This window comes from Drosophila obscura, unplaced genomic scaffold (assembly GCF_018151105.1).
Source record: "Drosophila obscura isolate BZ-5 IFL unplaced genomic scaffold, ASM1815110v1 contig_46, whole genome shotgun sequence".
Taxonomy (NCBI): domain Eukaryota; kingdom Metazoa; phylum Arthropoda; class Insecta; order Diptera; family Drosophilidae; genus Drosophila; species Drosophila obscura.
The window spans coordinates 1,824,211-1,836,199 of NW_024542835.1; the positions used below are offsets into that span (position 1 = coordinate 1,824,211).

General features: G+C 43.4%; 2 protein-coding genes across 2 annotated transcripts in view; one reads left to right on the top strand and one right to left on the bottom strand.

Annotated features, from left to right (window-relative positions):
* The window catches only part of LOC111068828 (angiotensin-converting enzyme), a 50,985-nt gene extending 39,178 nt beyond the window's left edge, over positions 1-11,807 (top strand). The window contains exons 8-9 of the mRNA XM_022358568.2: positions 10,692-10,832; positions 11,049-11,807. Of these exons, the coding sequence (XP_022214260.2) occupies positions 10,692-10,832; positions 11,049-11,355 (448 nt within the window). The 3' untranslated portion in view covers positions 11,356-11,807. The remainder of the gene's footprint in view (positions 1-10,691; positions 10,833-11,048) is intronic.
* Positions 332-3,161, bottom strand: LOC111068832 (BCL-6 corepressor-like protein 1). Its single transcript, XM_022358575.2, has 3 exons — positions 3,053-3,161; positions 2,757-2,795; positions 332-1,700 (listed from the first exon to the last, which is right to left on the bottom strand). Exons 2-3 carry the CDS (start codon positions 2,766-2,768, stop codon positions 852-854), a joined length of 861 nt encoding a protein of 286 aa, XP_022214267.1. The 5' UTR covers positions 2,769-2,795; positions 3,053-3,161; the 3' UTR covers positions 332-851.
* Positions 11,808-11,989: the final 182 nt, after the last annotated feature.

The following is an 11,989-nucleotide window of genomic DNA, read 5'->3' on the forward strand; positions in this document are numbered from 1 at the left end:
ATCATATTACAGCTATTGTGCGCAGGGTTTTTTTATTCACTTTAAATAGTTTAAATAAACCATTGCTTTGTATTTGTATTTATTTTGATTTAGATTCCTAGTGCTACAAGTCACAAAAGAGTTATACTCGTAGTTACAATTACAATATTAAATCTGTCTTCAGCATACGTATTTTCTCAATGCTACTTGTACTTTTAAGCTTCCACAAAACTATTGAAACGATGCATCCATCTAGGTAAGGGGTCCCATATATATTTAATCTCAAGGAAACAATCCGCTTAAAACAATATTTTCTTTATTTACAAAATATATATACAAGACATTGGAAAACAGAAGCTAAATTATTTCCATAAGCCAAATTCGCGCTGCCAGTGATAAAACAATTGAATAGTATTTTATACGTTTTATTTTATTTAGGTATCCTTAAATGATTGTCACATATGTATTTCAGTTGCTGTCTATTCAATTCATTGTGCGTGGAAACCTTTCACTGATAAACGTGACAGCTAAAATGTCCATAAATATTGGCATTTACAAACATTTAGCTGCTGTTTATCCTAAACGGGAGACTCATCCAACACAACTGCTTCCATTGGATGGCTGGATTGGAAATAATTTACAAAAGGCATTTTTTGTTCATCTTGGGTTCTTAGAGCTACAGAGAGTGGCAGGGCGGAAGTGCATCTTCCTAGGGTTGTTGTTGATGTTCTTGTTTGCAGGGACAGACAGGTGGAGTGGGAGCAGAGACCGTGTGAGAGTAGAATTTAATAGAAAATGTGGCTAAATTTCCTTCCGCTCATTTCTTGAAGGTCCGCTTGCTCCAATGGATCGCTGGATCGCCCTGAGTCCGCTTATTTGTGGTAGCCAGAGTGGTCGGCGTAGACGGAGGAGTCGTGCCCGTAGCTGCTCGCTGGGTAGCTGCTGACGGGATAACCGTGCACGGGATAGCTGCTGACTGCTACGGTGGGGGCGTGCTTCACCACGGAGTGGGAGACGACGGGCACCTTCACGTAAACGGGATAGGGGCGGTCGACCTGGACAGGCACGGCCACCTTGACGGGCTTATCCACGTACACTGGATAGGGCTTGGCCACTGGCACGGGGTAGGGCCTGGGAACCTCAACGGGCACTGGGCGATCGACGGGCACATGGACGGGGTACTTCTCGTGGCGGATGACCTCGTAGGGCTGGGGCACTGGGACGGGCACCTTCACGTACTCCTTAACGGAGACGGGCACCTTCCGGATCACTTCGTAGGGCTGAGGCACGGGCACCTTTACTTCGACGGGCACGCGTTTCTCGTGCACAACGGGATAGGGCCGGTCAACATGCACGGGCACTGGGATTCCCTTGGTGATGGTGATGGTCTTGTGCACATCGGCCTGCTTGCTGATCACGTAAGGAGCGGGGGCGTGGTGGACGGCGACAGCGGGAGCGGTGTGTCCAATGGAGTAGGCAGGGCCGCTGTGTCCCACGGAAATGGCTGCGGGACCAGAGTGTCCAGTCAGTCCATAACCATGGCCGTAGCCATGTCCGGCCACGGAACCGTGTCCCAGATAGCCAACATCCAGACCGGCGTGGCCGTAGCCGTATCCCAGGTCGAGCAGGCCGCGCTTGTCCAGTTTCTTCTCCAGAGGCACCTTCTCGCCTTCGGTTTTGCTGGCGCAGGCGGATGCCACCAGCAGGGCGGCTAGGCAGATCTATAAATGGTAGGGATGGTTGTGGCAATAAGTAAGGAACGACTTACACTTATCCTAGCATTTATCCTAGAACTATGCGTTTATTGCAAACTTCAATTAATTCTAAGCTAATTTTAGTCCAATATTTTCCGATCCCATTTAATTCCTATCTTTGTCAACGGATTCTCTTGCAACATAAAAATGGATACGAATATTACCCAACAAAACAGACAATTTGATGACCCTTTTGGACTGCTCGATCGATTACCCAATCGCATTAGAAAGTGACTGTGATATGACTGACGCCCACTTGATTGTTGTCTCATCGCCCTCCTTTGCGATTCAAATGGTCAGGTGAAATTCGAGCGTGCCACGCATTGATAATGCAATGCAGAGCTATGCCCTGCCCCCACTACGCCTACTTCCCCTCTGTTTTACGATTGCGAACCTGACAAAATGTCGCGTCCGACTGTTTGCGGCTTGCGTCATGTCACGCATGCGCAGTCAGCGTCTGGAGCAACTGTTCGAGTGCACCTGCAGTAGTCTATTAATTGATCAGTTGGCCCGGGCTGATTATGGCCTGCTGTTGGCTAGACGTGGCCGGCACTCAAATTATGAGTCGCTTATTACCCATGTGGTTCAAGTTGAAGTTTGTCATTCGCCGCAATTCCGGCTTTGTCTTATGCCATTCAACGGTTTGTTGTGCTCTAGGAAGTGCCCGGTGGCGACAGCTAGCCCATGCGCATAAATCTATTTGAAATTCATATTAAAGAGTTGAATTCCCTGGCCCAACATTCTCGCATATGAATAGCAGACGTCGCATCTCACCACTAACAATTCTCAGTAAGTGCTCAAGCCATAATTATGGTTGTAAAAAAATTAGTTAACATCGTTATTTTATGTAATATATGTGAGAGTCCCCTACAATTCTATGTCTATTCCCGAAGTCTCACGCAAATTAATATGCTCTCGACCCTCTTAATTCACACATTCACCTCAATTAACATTTACATTTAAATTTCTTGCATTCTGATTGATAAGATTTTAGATTGGCTCATTTATTTCCATTGTACTTACGAAAACTTTCATTGTGGAGAGAGATGGGACTTGCCAAGGCTGTAAATAAAACAATGGAATTGTTAGAATACAAATCAGCATACATTTCAAAAATATTTATCATCAGATAGAATTCGAAGTGCTTTTTTCTCGAACATGCACTGCATTTAATTGAAAACTTTTCTGATCTAACACAATCTTGGAGCACACATTTTTGCAAATCTTGAAAACTTTTCAACTTTTTCAGCACGTCTAAAATTAAAATTTATTTGGCACACATTTGTTGGGGTATACACTTCTTCGTTCTTTTCACTTACAAGTAGCGCAGAAATAATATCGAATATACTGTGTAAGGATTGTAGAATCCCAAGCGATTCCAAACCTCTGACTGGATGCTGTCTGTGGTCAGTGGCGCGCTTTTATACCCCCAAAGAGTTTTTGTGTCAAAACGAAACTGAAAACGCCGCCAAGTCCCAGCCGTCGAGCGGTTACCAAAAGCTTTTCCAAGCCGTCGCATCGCTCTCTCAAAAGCTCGCTGCTCGAAGTAGCTTGGCTTGGCTTGGCGTGCTGCTGTGTGGGTGCGCTTTGGTTGTGTGCAAGTGACTTGGAAAGCTGCAAGCGGAAGCGCCCACCACTACCACCACAGACAAACGAGTGTGCCATCAATACAAAGGCACTGGCGGCTCCGCTGTGCCTGTGTGAGTAAGGCGAATGGTTGTCCAAGTTCCAAGTGCTGTATAAAATATGGGAGCAAATTCGCCCTGAAATCAATTTGGGGTACTAAAAAAAACACTTAAATAAATTAAAATAAATAAAACAAAATCCAGAAATGAAATTTATTTTGGGCAAATCCCACAGAATTCTCCAAATTGTATTGTTAGTTATTTATGTTTGGATTTCGGTAAACAATCTCTTCGTATTTCTTCCTCCTTGAAATCGCATTGTTGTTCCTAAAATGTCTGACGAGGAAAGGTCATATGTCTTTCAAACTCGTCAGGTTTGGGGAGTCGACAATATAGTGGGAACCTGATTTCCGGAATCAATTAAATCGATAATAAAATTATTAGCTCAGCCTTTGTTTTGATTGGATTGGATCATTGAAAGCTGCAGAGTTAATATACGATTTATAAGCTAGATAGTGGGCACATAAAATTATGCGGTAATAGATCTGCTGATATGCACGCATATAAGTAACATATTTGTCCCGTATTTCGTGTTCTAAACACAACAGTAGGAGAAACACAAAAGACGTTTAGACCGCTCTACTTTCAATTCCTGATCACGGCTGCTCTCGGCTGATAGCCAAAATTTTCTTGGTGCGAAACGACGAAATTTCGTTATCATTAGTCTTAATTCTACCCATACTCCTCAGGTTGTTTGCCTGTCGTCGCATACTTTTCAACTTCGGATTGCATCATATGGTACAACATTGATACTTGAGGAAAGGCCTGGCTTGGCTGGTGATGGCTCTATGCTTCTGATATTGTTACTTCCACTGGCTCGAATTACGCATTGAACTTCCTAGAGGGAACAGTGGAAAGCGGAAATTGCATAGCTAAAATACCCTGGCATAATTCATGTTGCATGCCTCATGGCACGCACTTTAAGGAAGTGTTGCGGCTGTGAGGCTGTAACCACATTGCCACACACTACTATAAGTATTCCAGGGATCGTGTTTCATTCGAGTATCTGAGTTCGATTGTTTGCAATGTTTTAAATAGCCGAATGGTAGAAGGTAGACTGCAACTTGGAGTGACACTGGGACGGGGACTGGGACTGCAACTGGAACTCTGGCTGGGACTGCGATCGGGAGCCATGCGTGAGCCATGCGTGAGCCATGCTCTCTGCCGCAAAAGTGAAAGGCCTTTATGGGTCGGCGCTGCAGTCGTCGGAGCAGGCCGTAGCTGTTGCATTTGCACAAAATCAGATTATATATCAGCGGAGTAGAGTCTGCGATTTGGCAATTGCCAGCATAATTATTTGTTAATGCGCAAAGTGAAACCTGTTGGATGTTGGACCCCGCCATGAGACAGTTCCAATGATATGCGTGCGTCGTGATTGACTAATCTTATTGTTTGGCTGCCGGGCCTGAATGGAATTTACATTTTCTATTGTCTTTGACAAATTCTTTAAAAGCAATCGCGCCAAAAAAAAAACAAACATTTATCGCTTTGGTTATTTAGTTGGACTATAAAACAGCTGTCCAAAAGCTATAAAGGGCCCAGCCGTTGAACAATTTAATTGAATGCTGTGTGAGGGGGGCGCGGCAAATGCATCAATCTTAGACTTTAATCTACAATTATTGCTTTGTTGTCACCTGCAAGTTTGATGAAACCGACTCAAGTTTATTATCTATGTTTTGCATATTTTAATGCATAATTTTGAATATTAATTACCATTCCAAAAACACAAATGAAATGGCGAAATAGAGCAGTCCAGCACGCAATCAAATGCTTCCTTAGAAGAAATGCTTATAAATAATTTATTTATTTATTTTATTTAATTTATAGTTTTGCAAAATTGCAAAAATGTTCAAAAATGCCTAGAAATTATTTAAATGATAGCTTTTATTGTGCAGGTCCTATTTATAATCTTTACTCTCTGTTTCTAAGCCAAGCAACTTTTCAATTATTTTCCCTAACAGCAAGGAATAAAAATCCTCTCGACCATCCAAATCCAAGCCATGAGAATCCCCACTTAAAGGCTCCCCCAAAATGGAAGCCGCTGTTCGGCCGGACACCGGGCTGCTGGAGGCTCTGCAACTTTTACTTTTTTTTTTTTAGCAGAAATGTGTTTGTTTTCTATGTTTGGCCAGATGGAACCGACCCAAGCCGAGTCGGGCCACTGCAGCTGCTTGCCCCAACAGCAAACGTTACAGTTCTGTCAGCTGGCAACGGACAGACGGATAAACGTATCCAACAGACACAATTCAGAGCGAGAGGGATAGGGATAGCAATAGAAATAGAAGCGAGGCAGGTGGAAGTCGGTTCGGTTCGGTTCGTTGCTGTTCGGCTAGCCATGCGACGTCTTTTGGATGCTTTTGTTGCATGCGGTTGCAACATCTAAGCCTGCCACTCCCCCTGTGCCCTGTTGCGCCCCCTCCACAACCACTGGCTAGCGCTGTCTCACACCCCTTCCCCCTTTCCGGGGGCAGCTGGTGCAGTTGCATTTTGGCTTCGATTCAGCACTAACTTTTGTATGCTTCTTGTGCCCCGCATTTCGGATTCTCATGTTCGGAGTCCCCATAAATTGTGGTCAACCGATGCGACGTAATTCATTGATTATAACGACAACAATAACTGCATTTTACCCTCGTCCTCCCGCCATCTCATTCCCTTCTGTGCCTGTGCATTTGGTGCATGCTGATTTATGGCCAATTGTTTGGAGTGTGTTAATGCTTCGAGTGCCTCGGTGCCTTCGGTGCATGTTACTGCGGTCTGTGTCTGTGTCTGTGCCCCAGAGCCTGGCCAGCTGATGAGCCTCCGGACAGGGTGGCTTTGTATGCAAATATGCCATATGCCATATGTTAAATGCGAAAGAGTCACAAATAAGCCAAATATAATTAAGGTTTATTAGAGCAACACGTCGGGCAAAAGGCGGGCCCTCGCTCGTGTGTGGCTTGCATTGGTTCACACAATTGTAATGCTGTTGAGGTGCAGACTCCACTGTTGGGAAATTGTCTGGGAACTTGCTTGGGCACAGAAGCTGAAAGTCAATGAAGTGAATGGAAATATTCTGAAAGATAAAGTATGCTATGCAGGAAGTGTGGCTCTTCATCCTAGAGAAGAAGTTGTCATTGGAAATACGCGACCTAAATGAGGAGTTTATACTTCAAGAAATTAAGATTAGGGAAAAGCTATCCTTAAATGGAAAATGTCAGTGTAGTACTTCTTTTTATTAGCAGATCAAAGCGATCCAAGACTCGCCTCAAGCCCTTGTCATTGACACATTCTGATTAACGATCGAGCTTCCAAGGCGCACATAATTTTCCATCGTCTAAGTTTGAGTACCCTGCCAAACTACGATAAGTTTGACAACGTTTTGCTGGCGAACAAACCTGAAGAGACAGTAAAATTATAAAAATAAGAAGCAAACACAACAGTAACCATAACAACTTTTATGGCGACTCGAAAAGGAATTAGATCAAGTTCGCTGGAAGCGAGGCTGGTCGCCTCGAGTGGATGTCTGGCGATTCGGTTGTGGATTATTGATTTATGCGCACGACTCTGGCGGACAGTCGAGACTTGAGCTAAACTGAGCTCAAATTATAAGCTAATTAGGTTCGAAAAAGCGGATCTAGAAGAATGAATAATGAGATAATTTAGATTTGAATTACATGGCCACTGATTTGAGTATCAGCTCGAAATGGAAAAACATTAATACGAGCAAACAGCAGAAACGGATTCGAATCGGAATTGTGTTTGGAATCAGAGTCCGAGTCCCAGTTCGAAACCGAAACTGAAACTGAAAGTGCATTGTGTAACGCACTGGATCGTTCCGTATCGCCATCCGACACCGACTCTATTTATGGCCGAGACAAAAACCGGACCGACTTCTCGTCGTCTGTCTGTCCGACCTGGCCCGACTGCATCCGCAATTTTTCTAAGCGCAAAGAGGGGGAAAACCAAAGCAATGTTAGACCAAGCCATCTGAGGCAGCCCCTGCCGCGGCTTTTGAAGGAAGCTGGTGGCCATTTGTTGTCTTGGTCGCCTCAGTTTGTTCAGACCACACGCCCATGGCGCTTAAATGATTTGCTGGCAACGAGGAGCGGCATGGCCAACAGGGCGTATGCCTAATGCCCGGCCATTGGCTCCGTTCGACATCGGTCCAACCACGTTTTGTGCAACGTTTTTGGCATTTTGACATATCAAGTGAAAAACTTAAACGATTTCCGACAAGTGACCAGTTTTTTCTCTTTTATTTTTTCGGCCAATGGGTAAGATTTTATTTGCAACAGAAACTCATTGAAAATGCGCATACATTTTGGGGTTATTTAAATAAATCTAAAAGTTGTGATTTCACTTGGTCCGTGAGAGCGGGAAAAATTGAACTAACGACTGACCCAATCAAATCAATTTGCCATAGATAAGAAGTGGCCGATTTTCATTCCGATATCATTGAGGATGATGGATGAAATATTGATTAGTTAATCAGTTGATGATGAATTAAATATTCACATGTTAAGTGAGGATGACTGGAATTAACACTGTTATTAGTGATTCTTAAATCATAAATTTCTTTAGCTCCATATATGGTATATGCAATTGAACCAACTAATATTATAAAATGTGGAGATACTTCGACAAACCCAGTCTTCAGTTTATGTCAATATCATTTAAGATTTCTTTAATAACCATTAAAACTATAAGGATACCTTAATATAAATATATGGTACTACTGATTGCCATGGCAACCGCTTAAGGACTCCAAGAGTATAAACAATTGAATGTTTCATTCATACCAAATGATGAACTGTATTGTGATTTAACCAAAGACCTAGAGACCTCGTTTGCTGAAGTCGCTGAATTTTAACTCGGACAGTCATGACATGAACTTTATTTCAACAAATTAGTTGAACTTTATTTGGATTCCCCCACAATTTCGTTACAAAACATGACCCGTTTCCACCCGGCGAACATGGCTATGAAAGTCAAGGTCGGAGCACAAAAAAAACAGAAACCTAAAAAGTGTAAATCGACAAAATTGTACTTTTTGTGAGAGTAATTGTAAGCTTTGTCAAGCGAAACAATGAGAAGAGATATCAAAATCAGAGGAAATCTACAGGCCAAAAATAATTATTTAATTAGACCTGCTCTGAAGAGTGGCTTGGACTCGCAAAACGATTGAATGGTTACATTTTCAACATGTCAGTCCGACAGACAGTCAGTCCGGTCCGGTCATTGCATTGGACATTGAACCACTTTCGGGGCACGGCTAGCAGCTACTAAACGAACAGATCTCAGCCAGAGTTAGCCCAGTGTGACCTCACAAGCGACATTCACATCTGGTGGAAAATTGAATTGGAATTGGAATTAATTTATGAGCTAAAACTAGAAATCTATTAACAGACCATATATAGAGAACTAGAGTAAGATATGAGTTGGAATAGATGTATGCACATGGGTACAGGTTTACGAAACATCTCAGAGCTTATCAAATGGAAATTCTCAAGCGTTGTGGCTTTCCTTGAGTCCGCGTCTGTGCCTGTCTAGCCTTTGTCTAAGCCACAGATTCTCAGCCGCATTGTGCCATAGGTTTGGTGCGCAAGACTTTGGATTGGCGGCTCAACTTAAACCGAAATAACCAGAAATGTCAATTCCAATCACTTGCCTGTTTACAGGAAAATAATCTTCGATGGCTTAGCCATCCAATTCAGCAATTGGCAAATGAATGGCTCTGAAAAAAATCCAAACAGAGCCGAAAACCGATCATTAGTGGCTATCTCATAAACGACATACGCTCGTTCATACGCCCCGCAGCAGCAGAAGCAGGCACATTTCAGCTGAATAATTGCAGTCGCTTTGTGGCTTCGGAAAATTAAAGATTTTCGCATATTTCTTGTTGAAGTCTGGCTCTGGCTTTGGGTCTGGCTTTGGGTCGCTCGATCGTCGAACACATGTTCCATGTCCGAGAGGTTGAAAAGAATTTTCGCAACATTTAATTTTAGCACAAAGCAGCAGCAACAAAAATTGGACTAATTGCCGACAATGTTGGCTCTGATTGACTGGACCAAGACTGCTAACCCCGTCAGAGACTGCCCGAGTGTCTGATTGAATGATTGAATGAATGGCAACCGTCGGGCGACAAGCACACACGAACACATCCACTGGAGTCGACGAGGCAGCTGCCTAATCCCTGTTATTGGGTCATGTCGCGTCTCTGGGAAAATGTGGCGACGATGTGGCTATGTGGCAACTGCTGCCAAGTGCCAAAAACATAACACACCGCCACCAGACCAAGCCGCTGCTGCTGCTGCTGCTGATGCACTTAATGGAGCTGTGGCACGTTGGTTCCAAGCCTGGGAGTCTGCAGCCGTGATCGAACATTGTGAAAAGTGGGCATAAAAATGCCTTTTTTGCGGCTGTGCTTGCAACATTCTCTCATCGGGGAACAGTGAATGTGTGAAGTGAGGGAGATGGGAGACGAATGGGCAGAGGGCTGGGCTCAACGCCTCGACACGATCAATACTGGCATTGCTTTAAAAATGGGGAACCCCCTAAGGCGAAGGCCATTCCAACTAGAGTTCGGCTCTTCTAGTTTCTTTTAAGAAGAAACCAAGAGGCAACCAGTAGTTGAACTTGTTCTTAAGCCAAACTAAATATAGAAATGCTAAAAAATCCCCGAAAATCTTCAAAAATATTGCATAATGAATATAAATCAATTCAGAATGAATCGACAAAAAAACACCAACAGTTTCTATAAACATAAAATTCAATGGCTAAATTAACATTTCAAGCGAAGTCCGCACGGCGCGGCGAAAACAGAATCGGAATGGCTTTGAATAATTGCTACTTGATTGCGCAGCCGTCATAAAAATGAAGTAAAAATGTTATAAACATAAGTGCGATTAAATGAGCATAGAGCAAACGGCAATTACAAGACCACAAATGTTCACTTTTGCCTGATTTCAAAACTCCAAGAAACCAAACGGCTTGTCCGTCCGCCGCCGCTGCTGCTATGGCTGCTGTGGCTGCTGTGGCTGCTCGGTTTAAGGCTTTAACTGGAGCTCGACCTTGAGCCAGAATGCACAACGAGCAGCAAACTCGACAACAACTTGGCACCACCACCACCAACATCAACAGCAACAGCAACAACATAAACTGTGACCGAATCTATTCACAACTCTCCCTCGCAACAATTGACAAATCTTACACAGGCCAAGAAGCGTGACCGCGGCCGTTCTAAAGCCCGTTCTCATATTAATCATACTAAAGTCATGTTTCCGTCCCATTGCAGATACTTTTTCTCCACGGTGCTGCAGTTCCAGCTCTACAGGGCCATGTGCCGCGAGGCGGGCCAGTATGTTCCCGGCGATACCAGGAAGCCGCTGCACAAATGCGACATTTACCGCCAACCAGCGGCTGGCAATATGCTCAAGTAAGTCTCGCTTTCAGTCTAAAAGTGCTGCAATAGAATATTTAATTTTCCGCGAAATGTTTATCAATAGAAAAAAGCCTATGGCTTATAAATTTCCAAGCTTTTGGAACCACTATATGTGTATTGTAGTATATTGACCTACTTATCTGAACACATCTGAACCATTCCCGACCGTATTTGTAATTACCGAAATTTCTCGCAATTTTTCAAAAACAGAAAACTAATGGCCAAAGGCGCCTCCCAGCCCTGGCAAGAGGTGCTTGAGGAGACCCTGCAGGAGGGACGCTTGGACGGCAGCGCCCTGCGGGAATACTTTGCTCCGCTCGAGGAATGGCTGCGCCTGGAGAACCTGCGCACAAATGAATACGTTGGCTGGAACTACGATGGAGACTACTGCAAGAGAAGCATTGAAACTGCTGGTCTCCAGGTCTATGGAGGTTACTACAACGGGGCCAATCAGGGATCAACCCTGAGCATTCTGATCCTCATGATCTGCTCCTGTTTAAGCCTACGTTTAAGTTAGATTTCTAGAAAGTTGGAAACACACCTACATATGTACATATGTATATATGTTGAGATAATGTTAACTAGCAGTCAAACAAAATGTTGTACTTATACACTCACAACTTCCGCCTATTCAAGTCGCACCTATAGCTACAGCTATGTCCATAACCAAGTTGAACTTGAATCAATGCCAAAAAAATACATAATTCTAAAATAAAAGCAAAAAAAAAAAATAAAACGCAAATCTGACAAATTGCCAGACCGGCGGCACCCTAAACACTGCAACCGAACAAAAAATTAACATTGAGAATGCACAACTCTAGACTGATCGAACAGGAGACACCCAGTAGTCCGCAGATCAGCATATGATTGGGATCTTGTCTTGGAGGAGGCATTTCAATTGATTCTCTTAATGCCTATTCACATTTATTCACAGAATATATTTAATTTAAGTGTATTCAGCGATTATTTTTTTAATGGCCAGATTCAGCATCTTTATTGCTTCTAAATTAAATGCTTAAATAGAATCTCTCACCAGACGATATATGTATGTATGGAATTGTATGTACATATATCGTACAAAAATTAAATGATTTTTTGGCCTTTCGACAGGGGCAACCAACTGCCCAATATGCCCTCACGATGTATGGATA